This window comes from Ambystoma mexicanum, chromosome 3q (assembly GCF_040938575.1).
Source record: "Ambystoma mexicanum isolate Mex_15411 chromosome 3q, UKY_AmexF1_1, whole genome shotgun sequence".
Taxonomy (NCBI): Eukaryota; Metazoa; Chordata; class Amphibia; order Caudata; family Ambystomatidae; genus Ambystoma; species Ambystoma mexicanum.
The window spans coordinates 1,237,926,001-1,237,948,540 of NC_090926.1; the positions used below are offsets into that span (position 1 = coordinate 1,237,926,001).

A 22,540-nucleotide genomic window follows, 5' to 3' on the forward strand; every position below is an offset into this window, starting at 1 on the left:
CGGGGGAAAAGTGATCATGTGCACTTTTTCTATTGGACCTCTCGGGGGCTTTCCAAACAGTGACCCACCAAACCCGGTTTATAGCGATTACGTCGAGAAAAAAAAAACAAAGGGTCGAAATGCAAAACCATTGAATACAAGCCATTGCATACCAAAGCATAGACAACCTATATTTTACATGTAAAAGTGCAATTCCATCTAAACGAGTCCATCGACAATATACATGAACTAGCTTCAATGGAAATTTACTTTTACATGTGAAAAGCAGCATTTCCATGCTTTTTTGTAACTTTAACTTGTTACATGGCGCTGTCCAGTGCTAAAATTTCAGCACTGGCCAGCTCCTTGTAACGTTTTTAAGTATTTCTCTATATTGGGGGTGGGGAGCGGGAGGGTAACCCTTAATCTAACACTAGCCCCAACCCTTATGTAACTCTTACCCTAACCCTAGCCCTAACCTAACCCCTAATCAGAACATTACATTTAGATGGATCCAACAAATTTTATTTAACGAAATGGCCTTTCTATGGAATGGTATTTCAATGGAAAAAATGTGATGGATTGTCATTCGATAGAATGACTAGATACCATCAAACCCTGTACAATAGATTATATTAACATGGTTGGAGGTACAGTGCTAGAATGGATTTATTAAATACCGACCAATCGAACCCAAGTACAAGGCCATTTCTATTCAAACTATCGACAGATAAATGTGGTGTACCTCAGGGATGATTAGTAGCCTCTATTTTGTTTAATTTGTGCCTATGATGGAGATGTTTAATACAGCAGGGATTACGTTTCTTAAATACGCAGATGATAACCAGCTCTTGGTTGATTTAAAACAAGGAGATGGTTTATACATCATATAAGATCCGAATACTCTGTTTAAATATTGCCACAATGACTTTTTTTTTTTTAAACCATACCTCCAGATATGGCAGATATATCAGTAATAACTTCAAAACCTAATACTTGCTCTTCTCCAAACTGGCCGGATAGCTTTGGCACAAGCCCACACCCAAAACAAGAGGTGAACAATTTGGTAATACTCTTTTACAACAACCTCTCATTGAACAAGCAAATCTCAAAAGGCAATTTCCACTTGTTTCTTCATGATAACAGACCAATAATGCCCCATCTAACATTTTCTCATCAAACCATGGTGATGAATGCTCTGGTCACTTCACGGCTGGAGGTTGGCAACAACCTGGGCCTCCCAAAAAAGTTTCTATTCAGCAATTACAACTTCCCTGCCTTACGCACATTACACCGCCAATAAATTGATGTATTGAATTTAAAGTCTATTATGTTTAAAAGCCTACAACGTCCAGTAAATTTAAAATTACATATACCTGTAAAAGCCTTAAGATCTAGCTTGGACCAACAAGTAGTTGTTACCAAATATCGTAAAGAGCGAGTTGGAGGTCATACCTTTACAATGGAATAGCTACCTGCTACGGTTGGAGACTGATCCATTAACGTTTCGGAAATCCTTGAAAACATATTTGTTCAGTTAATGTGGAATATAATAGTGCCAAGATACCTTTACAGTCATAGTGCCCTTTATAAAACCACCCACCCAATTGGCGAGTAGGAAATGGTGTGCAGGGTTTATTGCAGGTGGCAAGTTATGGCTGGCTAGTAACTTGCAATTTTGCCCCCCCCCCCCCCCCCCCCAAAACCCCCCCTCATCTGTGTGCAACCTACAGTCACACATTGGACTTCTGACTGGGTCAACATGGCCCATTATCCTTCAGAATTTGATTAATTGAGAACCCTGAAGAAACTTCTCTGCTTTCAATGCCCAGGTAACATTCACACAGAAATGTAACCTAGTCTTTTGAAAAATCGGGCTGCACACTAGCCAGCAGCAGACGAACTAGCATGACACCCTCCAAAGATTGCACCAATCAGAACTTCAACCTCTAGACACCCCAAGCTGGGGCTGTAACAATCATCACACCATTCAAATGAGCCAGCACGGCCAACTCGGATTTTAACATAACTGCCATCACACATCTTGACACAGACTGATCAGGCACTAACCTCCAAAACCAGGAGAGACCGACCTCTCCGTTTCAGCCTCACAGGCGTACAAGTCTGTGCACAACACTTACACTAACACCACTTTGGAGATCGGAACCCAGTCAGGTCAGTCTCCACAACTTTTCCTCCGTATCAGACATAAGACACAGACACCACAATAATAAAATGTAACCCAGAACAGTAACAACACTACCACATCTCAATCGATAGCAACATTACTTTAACTCAACATCTTTAGTCCAGCCGTAAAATTCAATGATAAGACTCCCACGCCCTAAACTACCTCCTCCCGAGCACCCTTAAACTACTCACAAGGGCCAAAATACACATGGCCGATTAAAATCTGATGGCATTACAGAGCGCAAGTAGCTAAGAGATCATCTCATGGCTTGCTACATTATTTTGCTCCATCCACATACTGTGCCCTACACCAGGGGCTTCTTCAGTGTCCCAGCACTATCATCTAATAGATGTTTGCACCCCCCCCCCCTCTGGATACAACTCTTACTCAAGTATCAATGCCACACACTACTTCGAGCCATACCGGCACGCTCAGGACGCCTCCTTCCGGCCTACACTCAATCAACCTGCAAGTTTTACACCTTGATTCTCGCTTATCACACCTCCTTTTTCACAGAACATGATGCAAGGCCACCACAAATGGCAGATACACTAAACAATACATTACCATCAAGACCATTGCATTGGGTAGTAACAGATAAAGGAGGCATCCACCATGAAGTGCTAGATAACAATGTGATCTAATTAAACTTGAAATAATGGAGAAGGGTTAGATGGAACAGGGTGATGGGTCATCAGTTTAAAGCACTGAGTGGGAAGACCAAACTGGCATGCTTGAACGTGTAAGTGGTTTAGGTGCAATTCAGGGTGCTGTGGGTGGACCTTGAAGGTAGCGCATGAAGGGGGTTGGGGGGAATAAAAGCTGCAGAATTTCTTTTTCTGTGTACTTTGTTACATTTTAGCTACAGCAACATATGAGGATTTCGACCATCTGAATTGGGAGCGTGTGCCGGCCAGAGCTTTTTTTTTTAAAATGTATTAATGAATGGAATGATGGTAGACCGACCTCAGGATAAGGTGTGGGGCAAAGCCACACACATTTTCCCATACTCACACCATAACAAAAGCATAGACCTGGGTACTCTGGCATGGACACAGCCTACAGGCAGAGTCTGCCCCATCATTACGTTGGAATGTGACAGCAGAGGAGGGCACAATGTCATCCAAAGAAGGTGAGGACAAAATCCCCCCCCCCCATGGATAACATTAACTGACAAAAGTCTCCATGGAATCGTACTGCTATTTTGTTAGACCCTGCAGCTGGTGGATGCGATTAACATACAAACCAAGGGTACTTCAAACAGGCCCCTGGGGGGCCTGGCTGTAGATAATTAAGGAGACAGGAACCCAACAACCTTTCATATGTAACTGTCAATCTGAAGCTAACTCCCACCCTCAGCATCAAAGACAAGTGAACCAACATGTCTGGGTCTTTTATTGCAGTAGGCCACCCCCTGCTAGGGGGACCCCATTCATAAGATACCAGAACGTGGCTTGAGGGGGTCTGGTCTCTCAGCCTCTTCAAGGGCGACCTGCTCCTTTAAATCAGGGGCCACACAGGGAGATCTATTAACCAGAGAGACTGATCACAGAAGACAGGCAGATGGGTGGGATTTAGTAGCACAAGGGAGTGAGCCCAGAGTCCTTTCTGTTGAGGAGTTTTCTGCCATCTTGGTTCTGGGACTCCCTTGGTTCCCGTTTCACTGAAAGAAACCAGAGATGTCTCGACCAGTGCTTCAGAACCACTGAACAGGACCGAAACAATGATTTCTGACCCTGAGTTTGCCGCGTAAGACAGCCTGCAGCCGTTCGTCTAGCTTTGCTCACCAAATAGTCTTGCTGCCCGATACCCACAGCCGACTGCCGTCTCGAACTGTCACCGAAGACTGCAAGGCACTCTTAAGCCGACTCGATCCTGTCGAGCATCAAGAACATCTACAGCAAAAGGTACATTGTGGTTCTGTCTCCCTGGTCCACTCCATAATAAAGTCTTGACTGGACACTAATTTTATTGTTGAGTGATAATTGTATTTTCGCTGTGTTGCAACTAACCAACGATCCACAACCTTTACAGGAGATAATCCTGCCCTTCCGTCCACGTTACCAAAATTGGACAAGGAGGTTTATCATTTTAAAAATTGTACGCTTGTTTTATCCCTTTCTGGTGTATTAGAGGTGTGGGGCATCAATCAGGCACACACTTCTAAGAGTAAAGAGTACCAGAAGAGTAAAAGCTGTAGGCTCAAGTTTCCCTTACATCGCAGTCTGGCGTGCCCTCTCACCGCACTTCGAGCAGAACAATCATGCTCGGTATTCTGCAGAGCTCTAAAGACCCAGCTGTTCGATTAAACTGCATTGCTTTCTCTCTGCCTTTGCCTTCCTTGCACTCATACCTGCTATGCCTGAAAAATTACCAAATTCTGTCTGTAATGCACGTATTCCTGTAACCAGCGCCTTGATGCCTGTGGGTTGTTTGCACGTTTTACAAATAAATGATGGTTTAGTAACAGATATTCATTCACCCATGGACCACTGGTACCCCAGAACAATGATTAAATGTGTTCAAATAAAATCTCTATGTCAAAAACACGCAAGACCAAATGTCTTCTGGAAGCTTTTTTTTTTTGGGGATATTTGCACCTGTTGAACACGTTACTTTTACAAGTGCCCATTAACTTGATGCAAACCTTTTGTTATATACTGTATGGGAGGACTGGTCCAGGAGACCCCCCCTCCCCTGCCTCTTCTCCCCCGGTGAGGTTCATGGTTCGTCAATTGTCCTCCCTGCCACCAGTGCCCAGGTGGCGGGTGGGGCACTGGCTGAAGACATTGACCAAACCTGCTCAATTTAGCTAGGCCCTGGAAACCATTTTGTATAATAAAAATGGCTTGAGCCCTGTGCACCGCCGCGCGGCCCCCACCCTTGGAGAGTATCACTTATCGCTGTGGCCACTGCTCCCTGGCAGATCCGCTAAGAGCCCGTTCCCACGAACAGACGGACATGAGCTAGTGTTAGATACCAACACTAACATTTCACCTTCCGCAGTGTATCTCTGTTTCCAGCATGACAGCCTGGGTGGAAAAGAACTGTACAATGGTCCCCTGACAAAAGCAAAGTCCCCAAATACTAATGAGCAAACTACCTGTGATGAAAGCGTTCTCTCCACAACCTCTCTGACTAAAAAAACCTGTAAAATATATGAAAATGGTAGAATGGGTGTTCATATGACATTAGGGATGAAGCACCCACATCCCTATAGTTATGCGCAAATGGTAAATGCGTCCCAGTGTTTTTTTTATGTTATGTGTGTTATCGAGAAGACTGCATCCCACGGTCCCGCGCCAAAACTGAACTAATGCTGCTAAAGTGCAAAGGAAGACAAATGCAACCATATTGAGGGCTCATGTAAGGGGTGCACGAAAATGCACCACGTGTGTCCAAGCCCACTATGTACCACTGCCGCCAGTCTCAGTGGCAGGTTGTTCCTGTGTGCTCCACCAACCTTACTACTACCTCACTTACCGTGTATGTACAAGCATATAACAAAATGTTGTAGTTGTTAAAAATGTAGTGTACAAGTAATGTGCTCAAATTGGCCATATGGATGGCACTAGTGTAGGGGAGCAATGGCCGCAAGGCCCTCCTCACCTACAGCTTCCTCCCCAGGCGGGGACCATGACTCGGTGGGCGCCCCCTCATGCCACCCGGGCCCAGGTGGAGGAGGGTTCACCCGCCGACGACATTGCCCACACGCACCCTGTCTTTGCATTTACCAAAAATTAAGTTAGGCCTAGACGCCATCTTGCCTAGCAAACATGGTGTGAGTTCAGCACACTGTAACGAGGCCCCCACCTTTGGAGGGCCTTTCATGCATCTCTGTCGCCTCAGCAGCCCTGACAGATCCGCTGCGAGTGCGTTCCCATGAGAAAGTCGGAGATGAGCTAAACCCGAGATGCCAACACGGCAACATTATATTAGTAACAATGTGATATTGCACCCCGTATGACCCGGACCGCAAGGCCGGGGTAGCGAGGAAAAAAGCTGAAGCATCACTATCTGAAGAAGGTAGAAAACAATTCAAGTATTGGTATCTATGAACTACCTCTGTTTAAAATGTGAATAAGCCATAAAAATGTAACGTTATATGATATCCCTCCAGGTCTGGACTAATGCTGCTATAACCACGGAGAAAGATGTTGACCAAACGTGTAACCTCTATCTGTAAAAGTGTTTTTCAATAGTATGTAGAAACTTGAACTCATATATGTTTTTTAATTCACCCAAAGCGGCGAGCATCAATCTCTGTAGGCCATAACCTAGATATCCCTCGTATAACGTCTAATGTACATACAATACGCACACAATGTAGTGAATATAATGTTAGGTAATGAAAAGGTACTGGAACCGACTGTATTAAAGAAATGTGTAACGAAATTGAAGTATATATATATGTGTCTAAATAACGTCAAAATAAGGCAGAACAGTATAGAACTTCTGCATTTACTGATCAGCAACGCACGAGGAAAATACCTTTGTGGATATATGCAAGGCCATTCCCTCTCCCACCCCACCAAGCCTGCCAGATAAAAAAGCTAAGACTTGTGCCGCGCTCCCTCACCTCCCCCAACCAAGCTGGCGTTACTTCAGAGAGTCAGAGGCCCCGGCGCCGCAACCAAGGCCACAGCCCGCCACCTGTGTTATTTACAGCACGGTAATAAACCCACGGATGAACCCACTGATCTACCAGCACCCTCTCATAAATCCCACGAACCCCCCAAGAATCCTGACCCCGTGTAAGGACGACCCCCATCATTGGGACAAGACACAGAGACCCATCTATATAATAACTTATAACGCAGCAGACAGACATGTATCATTCGGCCCAGGCCCCAGAGCCCCGTCCCGCGACCTAAAATACCGGTCAATAGGACACAGGTAAATCTCACCCCAACCGACAACCACCAGACCTCTCACGAGGTGCATTCCTCATGTGTTGTGTTTATTTTATAAGATAAGCTGCTGAAGCGATTTATTAATGAACTTAAATGTCATTTTCTGAATAACTGCAGTGTGCATGGCCTAGGGCAAATGAGACAGGAAAGGTATTCGTCATTGTCACAGGCTGCCCCAGCACATCAACACCGCACGGATGACCTCAAGCCGGCCTGCCAGGCCCAACCCAACCCACGAGGCTGACCAGTGACGTCGTCCCGCCAGGACCAACCCCGCTGCAGCAACACCTATAGTTAGTCGACGCCACCCAATCCCAATTGACTTGTGCCCCCTATAGTGTTTAGGTGGTGATGACGTTTTTTGTATTAGAAATACGCCTGTCTTTGCTATTGTCAGGCAGAGCGCTCTCGTAGGTTGCAGAGTTCTTTGCATGCCTTATTCTTGGATAAACTCCCACTTACGCTCACCCGCACTCTGTCTTGGCCTTATTCCCACTACGGGAGAGTCCCTTATTGTCTCTCATTGCGGGGAGGATCGTGCTGAATTGGGGGCGCTTCCCTTCAGTGGTGACCCCGACGTGATATCTCCAAACTATTTTTCCTAACTCCTTCTTAACGACCCCCTTGTGGCACGAGAATCTCCGGTCGAGAAGGGATACGCACGGTTAGCCGTCTCCGGGAGGCCGCCCGCCAACGGCGACCGGCACAATAAGAAGTGCGCACTCAATGAGAAAGGGTACGGGATCCCGATTGGAAAAAAATCCCCTTTGAGTGCCGCTCGCCGGAGCCAGGGGCTGACCGTTGAGTTACCGGTGACGCCGCCTGGACGGACCCAGTTTCGGAGAGTATCGGTTCAAGACGGGCACGTGAGTACCGAGTGCGAGTGATCGTCAAGGGGAAAAGAAGGGGAATTGGGAATAAAAGAACGGGGAAAGGTAGAGGGGGAGAATTGCGGAGGTCTACTAAAGACGGGTCTTGAAACTTTCTTTATTCTTTCTTTGCATATGGCCATTAGGAGTAAGAAATAAGTGACGTGGTAGAAGTGACGGAAACCTAGCTCCGAAAGGGGGTGGAAGGCGGCGCCGCATAGTGCTATCTAGACTAGTACTGGGAATATATGAAGAAGTGAGAAATAAGTTATTGGTGTCTAGCAAAAGGAGACACCGGGAATATTTTTTAGTGATTGTGCTCTCTCTCTCTATTTCTTTTTTCCATTTCCACGGGGTAGGGGGTGAAAATGAAAAGGGTATAAAGTAGTTAGAACATCTTAAAAAGTGGGGACTCAGTAGTGGCACGTACAGACGTGAACACAGTAACCTTAGCAGAAAAACAGGGACAGCTGGCTAGGGAGGAAAGGGAGGAAAAAGACAAAAGTGTGAGTGGAAAGTATTGTGAAGGGTGCGCGCACCGTACGAGTGTTGGAGACGAACGGGTGGCCGCGAGGTGGTGCCAGAGAGTGTGGCCATAACCATTACTTGATCAATTGCAAGTGAGATCACATAAGAGTGCCTGGGAATGGGAAGGAGATGAGATATGGTGAGTGAGAAGAGATTTGTGCAGTGAATAACAGTGGGTGATAATTTTGAGAGGTCCGCTCTTGTCTGTGCCATAAAGGTATACATACGCATATTTACACCTAATAAAAAGTAACGAAGGCGAACGCGGTAGCGCTAGCGATTTAAAGGATGGGGGCTGAAACTCCCTTGTCACACATTTGTAAGAGCTTGCCGGGATATGCTGAACGCATAAATAAATATCATGATCAATGGTTAACAGAATTGAAAGGGGAGGGGTTGCCCCAGATTTGGCCAGAAGGAGGGTCTTTTGACAAAAGCGTTCTTGATATGGTATGTACATGTATTCGCCTCAAGTATAAGGGAAAACAATGGCAGAATAGGAAGGAGATATTAGATCTTTGGAGATTGTTTGAGGAAGTACCCCCACCCAAAGCTCCAGCTCCAAATATTGATTTACCTTCCACCACAGACAATCCACTAATGATCCCGCGAGAGGAAAAGGAACAGTTAAGTACAGAACAACCTGCGGAAGTGGTTATGTTGTACCCAATATTACCTAAACCAGCCCCTGCAGCAGGATATAGCGACCCGATTTATGTGCCTCCCCCTTCGACCAGCACGCCACAAAGACCAACTGCACCCCCACCATACGAAAACACCAGAGAGCGCGCTCAGGGAGGCACACAGAGGGTGGATATAGAGAAGTTAACGAGTGACTTAGAGTCGAGGCTTACAGTGGCAAGAGATGAACTCTCAAGAATAAAAGACATATGTGAACGCACAGCATGCGCCCCCACACAATCTGGACGCACGTCTAGAGCGTCGAGCGAAAATAGACAAATTGAGGAGGGATGGAAAAAGGGGGAAATACTGTTCAGAATTGAGGAAGAACCGACTAGAATAATAGAAGTGGGGACAGCAGAAGGAAGTATTGGTGACGTCTCACGAGAGAGAGGGATCAGAGAGGATTTGTTATGTGATGTCAGAGGAGGGGGGGATGAGAGTGATAGATTGAGCATGGCAGTAGGAGGAGAAGGCGAGGAGCTAGATGGTGCATGTTCACTGGGGACTATAGAAGATGAATGGATGGGACGACTAAGAAATAGGGTGGGGAAGATGGCGTCATTAGAGTCAGCAGTGACTAAGGAAAAGGAAGCTGCAACGGCAAAAGGGAAATTACAACTCCCATTACTCCACCGGGGGGGTGGGAGGCCAAACTATATACCGTGGGCTCAGATGGACAAGGCTAATTTAATGAAATTACTACCACAGCTGTCAGGAGGGGCAAGCAAGTGGATATATGCATTTGAGAAACATACCGCTGGCAGTAGGCGATGTGAAAAGCCTACTAGTGTCCGCAGTAGGGGATCAGGCGGACAGAGTGTGGGCTAAAGCGGGTTTTCCAGCTGTAACTTTAGAGTGTGATCGCCATGATGGGGCTTCTTTTAACACCGTGCGAGCAAGGGTATGGGACGCACTGCGGGAAACCTTCCCAGATACCCCTGATTTGCAGTCAGTAATGCAATGTACCATGAATGACGGGGAGGACGCTATGGATTACATTCTCCGGGTGCAGGAGATGTGGAGAGCGGAAACGGGTACGCCCTGGCACCAATCCACGTCTCTATTTTACTTCATCATTAAGAGAGGGCTCCCAAAGGAAGTGCAAAAGGCACTAGATAAAATAGCAGGTGTTGAGGCAAAAGGCTGGCCGGAGATCCAAAGCATAATAGTACACCATTGTAAACGGATCAAAGAAAGAGAGAGGGAAGTAGCACAGAAAAGGTTGGCGGATGAGGCGAAGTTGGTGCAATCAAAATTGGTGAAGGTCGCAGCAGCGGTAGCGGGACTCCCACTCATACGGGAGGGAGAGGAAGGAGAGGAGGGGCAAATAGCAATACAAGGAAGAATAGCAGCGAATTGGGCAGGACAAGGGCAACGACAGTGGACAGAGCAGGAGCAGAACGGAGGTCCAACGTGGCAAGAGTGGGCCCCAAGAGGAGGAAGAGGTGGGTACAGGGGTCGAAGAGGAGGACAAGGGTACGGAGGAATGGGAGGAAATGGGTGGCAGGGTCCCAGAGGCCCACAGGGGAGCTGTTGGAATTGTGGGAGATGGGGGCATTACTCAAGAGAATGTAGGAGCAGACAAAACAACGGTTTCCAAGAGATAGAACAGTACGGACACCCCCATCCAGGAAGCCCCTACGGCCTCCCCATGGGACAATACCAGCAACCAGACAATGTAGTACAAAGGAGTAACGCACAACTACACGGACATCAGTACCGAACACAGACCAGCCCACAAAATAATGACAATGTGCACTACACGCCTGGTAACACTTTCGCCACAGTAGCTAATGGGGCACCCGCCCCCGCACCTTACAGTGGAGTGTCAGTGGTTTCGGGGAACATTTTCGATCAAGGGGGGGCAATGAGACACCCCGCATAGGACAGCCCACAGAGAGCACTTGCGTGTCCAGTACTGTCTACGACCCACAATGCATCAGAGGAACCATTGATAGGAGCGCAGATAGGAGACAAGCAATTCATATTCATGGTGGATTCGGGAGCGGAGAAATCATGCATTAGAGAGGGCCGGTTCCCGTTATCTAATAGAACGTTAGAGACGCAGGGGTTCTCTGGGGCTGTAATTGAAGTTCCTTACACAGAGGTATTGGATGTGACAGTGGGGGGTAAAACAGTGAAAGCACCCTTACTGTACTATGAAAACTCTCCCATCAACTTACTGGGGAGAGATCTCTTGAGCAAACTAAACATGACAATATCATTCACAGGGAGCGGTATCGTATGTTCAACGCCAGGCATATGCCCCCTCCGTATATTAGCAGTAATACACGGCCACACAATCATGAAAGAGATCAGAGGGGTACCAAGAAATGAGGAGATGTTTGTTGAAGGTATGAGAACATTGGCTCTCATAGTACCAGAACTAAAAAGGGTGGAGTGGAGGATCCCAGCAGAATTCCTTTTTCGTCCCATAGCAAGCCCTGACACTGCTCTTGGGACAGTACTATCGTTGGATTTGCATGCAATACATGTATCAGCAAACAGAATATGTGTGATTGGTATTGACATGGAAGGGTGTGAGTGGCGGACAGTATTGTGTACAAATGCAAATATCCCGCTGAGAGAGCTCTCGGACGAGGAGCTATTTTCTGACACTGAGGGAGATGGTGAAGTAGTGATGGAACTGGCAATGCCCTGCGACATTGTAGTTACAGCCAGACAAACTAAGGTTGAACTAATGGCGGTAGTAGGAGCACCGCACACATTTTTTGATGAAGACATGAGGTCAGTACCCACTAACTTATGGACTAATGGCCCCCACGATGTAGGGTTGCTGCATGAAGTTCAGCCTGTGGTGATAAAAGTAAAACAGGGAGCAATACTACCCCGGGTGAAACAATATCCACTGTCGCGAGAAGCAGAAGAAGGGATCAGAGAGACAATAGATGCACTGCTAGCACAGGGTATAATAGTGCCCTCAACCTCCCCATGCAACACATGCATTTACCCAATCAAAAAGGCGAAGGGGGGTTCATGGAGGATGATACAAGATTTACGCCCACTGAACGATGTGGTAATGAAGGAGTTCCCTTTAGTCCCGAACCCGGCGACAATACTGTGCAACATTCCAAAAATAGCATCACACTTCACAGTAATTGACTTAAAAAATGCATTTTTTTCGATTCCCTTAGCAGAAGAGAGCAGGTACTTGACAGCATTTACATTGGGAGGAAGGAGGTTCGAACACTGCAGACTACCACAAGGATATTGCGAGAGCCCAAGCATATTTAACAGGGTACTACATGAAGATCTGGGGAATTTGTCTGTAGAAAGCACAGTGATTCAGTACGTTGATGATTTATTGGTTTGTGCACAGGCTGAGGAAGAGTGCAGACAGGACTCGATAACACTCTTGACATTATTGGCCAATAAAGGGTACAAGGTGGACAAGGGGAAGTTACAATACTGTCTGACAGAGGTCCTATACTTGGGTCAGCTGATATCAAAGGATGGCAAGCGAATTATACCAGACAGGGCACAGGCGATTAGAACAATTGGGGAGCCCAAAACAGTAAAAGAGATGCAGAAATTTCTGGGTATGTGTAACTATTGCCGAGCATGGATATTGGACTATGCGGCGTACACAAGGCCCTTGCTACAGGCACTGAAAGAAGCACAACAAGAACACAAACACATAGAATGGACAGAGGTGATGAACACAGCATTTAACTCACTAAAAGAGCTGATATCAAGCGCTCCAGTACTAGCAAATCCAGATTATGGGCGCGAATTCTTTTTATTTTCACACTGCAAAGGAACACTGATGACAGCGGTACTGACACAGAAAACATCTTTAGGGCACAAACCACTTGCTTACTATAGCGGCACCCTAGACGCAGTAATGCAAGGTCATTTCGCGTGCGAGCAATCCCTAGCTGCAGCCGCATTCGCAATTGAAAAAAGTGCCACGATAGTGATGGGCTGCCCGGTGACACTGTTTGTGGAACACTCACTTTTTGCAATATTAGAGCGAACAAAGAGCACATTGACAACACAACGCGCCACAGCATATGAGATAATACTGTCCAGCGCTAACATCCATATAGTAAGATGTAAAACAGTGAACCCAGCCACATTCATCACAGAGGCATGCACCGTAGAGGACATGGAAAACCACAACTGCGCCACGTACACAGGTGACGAAAGTAAGGATCCAGTGATTTTTGAAAATGCCCTGACCGAGGGTGAGGTGTATTTTGTGGACGGGTCAGCATCAATAGACATGGAGACAGGAGAAAAGCATGTGGGTATGGCAGTGGTACGATTAGAGGAAGATGAATATGAGATACTAGTACAACACCGCCTCCCATCACACTATTCAGCGCAAGCAGCAGAACTAATAGCGCTAATAGAAGCATTGCATGCCGCCAAGGGGTGCGCAGTGACCATATATACAGACTCAGCATACATGACAACAACAGTTCACGGCGGGTTGGCCCGGTGGGGGCGGAGAGGGTTTCGGCGAGCAGACGGAACGCCAGTCCAGCATGCAGAATTATTGAAAGAACTGATTGAGGCCCTGCAAGACCCCACGGCAGTGGCCATCGTAAAATGTCAAGCTCATACCGCAAATACAGATTTTATATCTTTGGGGAACGCGGCAGCAGACGCCGCTGCCAAAGCAGCTTCATATCTACAAAAAGGTGAAATAGGAGAGTACATGTTGCACCACACAGCAAGCCAAGAGGTCCCCACAGGATACAACATGATGTCCACACAGGAGATAATAGAGCTGCAAGGGGGAGCTAGTGCAGAGGAAAAATTGCTGTGGAGTAAGAGAGGATGCAGCAAATCACCGACTGATTTATTGTGGCGACAAGACAGTTCAGGAAAAGTGGTAATGCCAATCACGCTGTTAGAAATAGCATTTCAACAACTACACTTTCCTGCACACAACACAAGGAAACACATAATGGCAGAGATACAAGAAGATTGGTTTGCACCCTGCCTCCAGGAACACGTCACAAGGTTAGCCCTAGAATGCACGACATGTCAAATTTACAACTGAGGTATGACATTGCGTACACTAAGGGGTACGATACCAAAACCAAGTGGCCCATTCAGAGAGCTCCACATTGATTATGTAGACATGGGAGAAAGGTGTAACGGGGCTCGATACATGATTGTGGTTGTATGTCCATTTTCGAGGTGGGTGGAGGCAGGACCATGTGCCCGCCCTGACGCGAAGGGCGCCGCGAAGTTCCTAGTGCGGGAAGTGTTTCCGCGCTGGGGAATTTGCGACGTTATTCGCTCAGATAACGGGACACATTTTGTTAATGAATTATTTAAAGAAGTGACTACATTATTGGGAATAAAGCACAAATTATGTTCGATTTATCATCCTCAAAGTAATGGCGTCGTGGAAAAGATAAATGGCCTGTTAAAAAGCAGATTATCAAAACTTTGTTTTTCCCTTAAAAAGACTTGGATGTACTGCCTGCCTTTGGCCTTGTTTGAACTACGAAACCAGCCAAGTAAGGATCACCATTTGTCCCCGCACGAGATCGTCACGGGAAGAAGAATGCATACAGCGCATTCGCCTCTCCGTGAGCGTTCTGATGCACACAGAAGCGCAGCTATATTGGGGGAGGAGTTCACAGAATATCTGCGAAAACTGACACGGGCAGCGCGCGTAATTGCAAAGCAACTAGCCCCCCCCTCGACAAGAGAGGAGGGAAACGCGACTGAACCAAACAGGTTGCCTGAAAAACCACTACAGCTAATGCCTGGTGACCTTATATATGTTAGAAGTTTTGTGCGGAGGTGGAACGCACCACGTTTCCATGGCCCCTATGAGGTAGTGTTTTGCACGCCTACAGCAGTAAAGGTTAAGGGCCTGCGATATTGGGTGCATTTGACAGATGTACGTAAAGCTTACAGCGCTGCGGAGAGTGAGGTGCAGGACGAGGCACAGGCAACAGCGGACGATGAAGTTGTGCGGAATGAATGATTGGAATTTTGTGTGCATTATGAGATGAACAGTGAACACAATTAGCGCGCAACAAATGTCCTGGACTAAAACATGTACATATGTATATGGAAATTTTCTTTTTATTACAATTTTTGAAAGTTTTGCGTGGGGTTCTTTTTTTCCTCTCCTGTGCTCTTTAAGAAGTTTTTTTTATTATTGTTGTTTTTAAACTGTCATGTTTTTTATTATTTATATATATATATAGTAATGTACGAATAATGATGCTTGAAAGGCTACCTTGTCTGTCAACACACCCCCTCCCTCACCCAACCCTATATTTTATCACCGAAACGTTACAACGTGGAAATGTTTACATGTTTGTATTTAATAAACTCTTGTGTCTCAAACAGGATTTATCATGGCATCGAATGGGCAGCCTGCAACTAATAGATATGTTAGATTTAGAGAAATGTTAGTGGCTAGATTAACATATTCATTTGAATGTGGTTTATCAATGTGTGCTATCGTGTTCTTCATCTCAATGTTTTGTCTGGTATTACACTGGGTTATAGCGTTCATCTCTACCGAGATGAACGAGGGGGGAGGGGGGAACAACACCACCCTTGCCCCTGGAACGAAAACAATTCCGACTGTAGGTATCAAAGAAGGTGATTTCTTGATCTGGGATGGATCACACTTTGTGTGGGGTTACTATACTACACCACCCACTGCTGTCCTGTCACAATCAAGAACCAAAAATTTAAACAATGACACAATGTCCCAACCTGGAACATACAACAACCGCACGATCCCTCCCGCCCCAATTTCAAACAACGATCTCTTGTTTATTAAGGAGGATGGAAAAGTGATTATGATGACAGAACACAAGTCCCTATATGAAGAATTAGAAAATGGGGGTGGGAGGGAGGAAGGGGGGCCTGGTTCTTCACCTACTATAACGAGAAGGTACAGAAGAAGGGAGAAAAGTAGGCGGAGAAGAGAGACTGGTGGAAAAGGGTATGATGAGTATTATGGGCTAGGGTTAGACAAAATGGAAGACCCACGACACCCTCACCAAGCAAATAAATGGTATGCAGATATGAGCACAACAGCCAAACAGACAACCAATGAGAGCTGTTATGTCTGCTCACTTATCCCCCATGCATCAGGCACACCTAAAGTATTGTTGCCACGAGAATTGCCCATTGTGGATGCCCAATGTCTCCTTCATCTCACGCTGTGTAGAATAAAGAACACTTTCCAAGCACACGATGTCTCTTTCAGAATGCTACAGAACAACAAAACGTGCTATTCGCAAGCGTCTGGAGTGATCTGTCTTAAAGAACCTTTCTTTGCAATACAAGGGACACTGTTTTCCGAAAACAAATGGAAAGACGAAGAAGTGCTGTGCAAGGCAGAAGCACTGAAAGGTGTCCAACCGGACAAGTTGCGGTGGATGGAAAGAACGTGCTTGCCAATATGGAAAGAACACATCCCTAAACTAACATGGGTAACAGCGATGGAGAAACCCTTCAAGCTACAAAGTGAAATACAAAACGAACTATGTTTCAAGGGAGAAGGAAAAATGGCAACGGGAACGAACAAGAACTGTAACAAAACTCTCACCATCCCAGATATGAAAAAAGGGACAGCAGCACTAATGGACACCTACTGGGTATGCGGAAACAAGGCGTACCTGCATCTTCCCCAATCATGGAGTGGTAGCTGCTCAATGGCCACTTTGCACTCAACACTAATGGTGATTCCAGAAAGCCATATTGACAGAAGTAACATGATGAAAGAAGGCTTGAACCAGAATGCAGCTTCTCCAACTACACAAGCGCACCTTTATGTCCTGTCCTCCGGAGGGAAGGGAGAAGAGCTCTCAAGGAACAAGCGAGCCTCGAACTACATATCACAAGCATCATCTGATTTATTGGCACAGATCCCAGACAGGTATCGCCTGTTCAGCTCCGTGGAAACATTCTTTGCTTCGCTAGTATCAAGTGTCCAAGCAAGAGCAAATGCAAAATGGCTCCAGATCACACGGTGGGAACTGATCCAGTTGGCCAATGACACTGAAGAAGGGTTTAACATAATAAAGGTGGAACTACGAGCTCTGCGATTAATGACCATGCAGAACAGGTATGTTCTAGACCTGTTAACAGCAATCGATGGAGGTGTTTGCCGAAAAATAGGAAGTGCGTGCTGCACGTTCGTACCTTCCGAAGATGCAGAAAATGGGTCCCTGACCCACGTTATTGAAGCAGTACATAACCTGGGCGAGAAGATGAAAATGGAAGGCGGAGCTGAGGATAGCTCGTGGTTCGACAATATCTTTTCTTGGGTTCCCTCATGGCTTGGAGTGACAATGAAGTTCCTGATACCAATAGTGGTGATCATTCTCGTAATGTTCTGCCTGTGCCAGGTGGGCCTCCGATGTTGTGCTAATGCAGTTCCTAACGGCGCAATGATGATGGTGACAATGGGCAACTCCGGTGGCACAATTAAAGCAACACAAGAAGTACATGTGCAGACAGGAGCAGACAACACCCCCAGGTATCAGTTAGTGCCTATGTGCCGTGATAAGTACATAGTAGATAAACTATGGCACACCACTATCAAAGAACCACGAGACGTAGAATTGGAATGGTATGAGGAGGTCTGGGTAGATCTGGAAGAAACTGGCGACTGTATATATTTAACATGTACACCAGACGAGTATGCTAGGAGAGGTGAGAGCTTAAGGGGGGTGTGCAGAGCATGGATGCCTATAAAAGGAACCCCTGCATGGGATGGTGCAGTGTTAGAGGAACAAGAATGTAGAAGATTGGAAGAGCTAAAGAAATTCGTTACTTTAAGTAACGAAAGGGGGGAAATGTAGGGGAGCAATGGCCGCAAGGCCCTCCTCACCTACAGCTTCCTCCCCAGGCGGGGACCATGACTCGGTGGGCGCCCCCTCATGCCACCCGGGCCCAGGTGGAGGAGGGTTCACCCGCCGACGACATTGCCCACACGCACCCTGTCTTTGCATTTACCAAAAATTAAGTTAGGCCTAGACGCCATCTTGCCTAGCAAACATGGTGTGAGTTCAGCACACTGTAACGAGGCCCCCACCTTTGGAGGGCCTTTCATGCATCTCTGTCGCCTCAGCAGCCCTGACAGATCCGCTGCGAGTGCGTTCCCATGAGAAAGTCGGAGATGAGCTAAACCCGAGATGCCAACACGGCAACATTATATTAGTAACAATGTGATATTGCACCCCGTATGACCCGGACCGCAAGGCCGGGGTAGCGAGGAAAAAAGCTGAAGCATCACTATCTGAAGAAGGTAGAAAACAATTCAAGTATTGGTATCTATGAACTACCTCTGTTTAAAATGTGAATAAGCCATAAAAATGTAACGTTATATGATATCCCTCCAGGTCTGGACTAATGCTGCTATAACCACGGAGAAAGATGTTGACCAAACGTGTAACCTCTATCTGTAAAAGTGTTTTTCAATAGTATGTAGAAACTTGAACTCATATATGTTTTTTAATTCACCCAAAGCGGCGAGCATCAATCTCTGTAGGCCATAACCTAGATATCCCTCGTATAACGTCTAATGTACATACAATACGCACACAATGTAGTGAATATAATGTTAGGTAATGAAAAGGTACTGGAACCGACTGTATTAAAGAAATGTGTAACGAAATTGAAGTATATATATATGTGTCTAAATAACGTCAAAATAAGGCAGAACAGTATAGAACTTCTGCATTTACTGATCAGCAACGCACGAGGAAAATACCTTTGTGGATATATGCAAGGCCATTCCCTCTCCCACCCCACCAAGCCTGCCAGATAAAAAAGCTAAGACTTGTGCCGCGCTCCCTCACCTCCCCCAACCAAGCTGGCGTTACTTCAGAGAGTCAGAGGCCCCGGCGCCGCAACCAAGGCCACAGCCCGCCACCTGTGTTATTTACAGCACGGTAATAAACCCACGGATGAACCCACTGATCTACCAGCACCCTCTCATAAATCCCACGAACCCCCCAAGAATCCTGACCCCGTGTAAGGACGACCCCCATCATTGGGACAAGACACAGAGACCCATCTATATAATAACTTCTAACGCAGCAGACAGACATGTATCATTCGGCCCAGGCCCCAGAGCCCCGTCCCGCGACCTAAAATACCGGTCAATAGGACACAGGTAAATCTCACCCCAACCGACAACCACCAGACCTCTCACGAGGTGCATTCCTCATGTGTTGTGTTTATTTTATAAGATAAGCTGCTGAAGCGATTTATTAATGAACTTAAATGTCATTTTCTGAATAACTGCAGTGTGCATGGCCTAGGGCAAATGAGACAGGAAAGGTATTCGTCATTGTCACAGGCTGCCCCAGCACATCAACACCGCACGGATGACCTCAAGCCGGCCTGCCAGGCCCAACCCAACCCACGAGGCTGACCAGTGACGTCGTCCCGCCAGGACCAACCCCGCTGCAGCAACACCTATAGTTAGTCGACGCCACCCAATCCCAATTGACTTGTGCCCCCTATAGTGTTTAGGTGGTGATGACGTTTTTTGTATTAGAAATACGCCTGTCTTTGCTATTGTCAGGCAGAGCGCTCTCGTAGGTTGCAGAGTTCTTTGCATGCCTTATTCTTGGATAAACTCCCACTTACGCTCACCCGCACTCTGTCTTGGCCTTATTCCCACTACGGGAGAGTCCCTTATTGTCTCTCATTGCGGGGAGGATCGTGCTGAATTGGGGGCGCTTCCCTTCACTAGCAATGTCAAAAACGTGAGCTTTGGAAAGACTCAATGAGTATTGTATATTATATGAATGTTTATGTCTCTTCTACCAAAAGTTTGCAACACACGAGTAAAATACCTTTGTGAGCACACGCAAGGCCATTCCCCCTCCCTCCCAGTGAAGCCGGCCAGACAAAAAAGCAGAGGCCTGTGCTGCCCTGCTCCACCCCCCCCAACTCGGCTGGAGCCGCTTCAAGCATTCACATTCCCCCCGCAGCACCCAAGGCCACGGCCTTCCACCTGAATTATTTACAACCCAGCAGTAAACCCCTGCCTTAAAACACAGATCCAAAGGCGCCCTTTCTTAGGCTCCACGACCCACCGGCTCACCTTAGGTTAATGGCCCCTGTAAAATTAGGACACCCAATATTACGGCAACATTACAGGAACACATCCATAATGACTTCTAACAAGACATGATAACACGGGCCGTCTGCCCCATGCCCCGAGACCCAACCCCACGACCTCTGATACCCGGTCAACAGGACGATGGTAACCATGTATTGATGAATCGCCAACAGACCCCACTCTAGGTGCATTCCTCTGTAGAATAACCTATTGGAAGATTCACCAGGGAAGATAATAATGCAATGTTGAATGACTGCGGTGTGCGTGGCCCTAGGGCAGAAAGTCAGGATAGACATTCATCTCCGACATAGATCACGGTTGGCACAACACCACCGCCCGGATGAGCCCAGCTGACCTGCCAGGCCCAGCCCAACCCACGAGGGTAACCAGTGACGTCCTCCAGCCGCGGCAAACCACATCGCAGCAGCACCTATAGCTAGTCGTCGCCACCCAATCCCCACGAACTTGTGCCCCCTATAGTATGTAGGTTCTTATGACGTTTTTTGTGAATATATACGCCTGTCTTTGCTATTGTAAGAGAGCGCTCTCGGAGTTGCACTGTTCTTTGCATGCCCTATTTTGATTGATAAACTCCCATTTAAGCTCACCCGTACTTTGTCCTGGCCTTATTCCCATCCTAGGAGAGTCCATTATTGTCTCTCATTGCGGGGAGGATCGTGCTATCAGGGGACGCCTGCCTTCAATACCTACTCTGAAACCAACATGCGGGTAAAATATATGGTAATTTAAATAAGTTTGGACAGTTAATCCTTTGTCAGTGTCCTCACACCTATTTGTGGACCTCAGTTTGCCCCACCCAATATTGATCTTTAGAGACACCACTGGTTCTCCGCTGACCCAGGTGCAGGGATAAACTTCCAAACTCAGAGATTTTGGTACAGTTTCTATTTGTTTTAAATGTAAGCACATAAAAGAGCCATTTGCATTAACTGGCTGTAACCAGCAGTCAGTGGGTAGTTAATGCCCCTTAAGGCAGTGCCGGCCTTAGTGGCAGCAGCGCCCCGGGCAGAAAAAGAAAAAATTGCCGCCCCCCCTGGCCAATTGGTGCACCATGCCACCCCAAATGCTTCTTTTTGCGGTGGGAGAAGAGTAATTTTAAAATTAAATGCGCTTGCGGGAGCCGGCACATTTAACAATAGGAGTGCCGGGGCACCCTATTAAGAGGATTATCGTCCCACTCCTACACTGGAGCAGGGAGGCAATCAGCTCAATGGGGTGCCAGCCGCCCAAATGTGCCTACTGCAAGCGCATTTAATTTCAAAATGACATTACTCCAACCATGCCAGCTCAGAGCTGGCACCCCGGGAGACTACGGCACCCTGAGTGGTCACCCGTCCCACTCCCACCCTGAGGCCGGCTATGCCTTAAGGAATGTGTGTGGTGGGTGAAAGGGAGGGGTGAATTAAGCTGCAGTGAAAGGACTTAATTCCCGTGTTCCTAATGCATTTTCATTCACTGTTTCTTGCAGGTATTTATAACACATGTTAACAGTTAAGCCAACATTAATTGGCATACTAATAATTGTAGGCTTCCATTCAGGATGTGGAAAATAAACTTACGCTCATACTCTTATAGCTCAACAGGCTTCTAAAACGTTTTATATAGTGTCAGGTTGGTTCATTATGGGGTCTGTGCACCGAGTATTTTTTTTTCCATTTCCAGCACCGTGTGCGATACAAACCTCCCAAGACACCAATTTAACAAACCGCAATTCAGCCTTCTGTACGTTGCTGCTGCATTAAGTGCCCTTCCATAGGTTACTGGCCCCCCTGCCTCTCAATAGTCCCTACACCTTGGTCACCCATTGCCTCCTCTTGACCTCTGGTTGCTATCACTGTCCCTCCCCATAGCCCTTCAGTGCTGCACCGCAGTACCTCGCCCTCCTCTCCTCGTCTTCCTGCTCCTCGCGCAGCCGCAGGCGCTGCTGCATCTCCTGAAGGGAGGGGAACCACTCTCGCTCCTCGGCCTGCATCTCCTGCAGCTCCCCCGGGCTGGGCCACAGACCCTCAGGCCGCACACCGGTCACCTCCCCATGCCGCCCGTACAGCCGTGCCTCGAAGAGCGGGCCCGTCCGCCACCGGACGTCTGGGATCTCCTTAGGCGGCCCTCCAAGACCCAAGCGCCTGGGCCGAGCATGGTAACTGGCGGCCCCAGGGGGTAAAAGAGCCGGGACCCTGCAGAGACACCGGCTCATACACACGAGCGCCGCCATTTTAGGAGAGGCGGAAATGAAAACGCCGAACGCCATCTTGCAACGGGCACC

At 47.1% G+C, this 22,540-nt stretch overlaps 1 protein-coding gene across 1 annotated transcript in view; it reads right to left on the reverse strand.

The window, feature by feature from the left end:
• GADD45GIP1 (GADD45G interacting protein 1) overlaps nucleotides 1-22,525 on the reverse strand; it is a 36,986-nt gene extending 14,461 nt beyond the window's left edge. Inside the window, exon 1 of the mRNA XM_069604183.1 lies at nucleotides 22,152-22,525. Within this exon, the coding sequence (XP_069460284.1) occupies nucleotides 22,152-22,525 (374 nt within the window). The remainder of the gene's footprint in view (nucleotides 1-22,151) is intronic.
• Nucleotides 22,526-22,540: the final 15 nt, after the last annotated feature.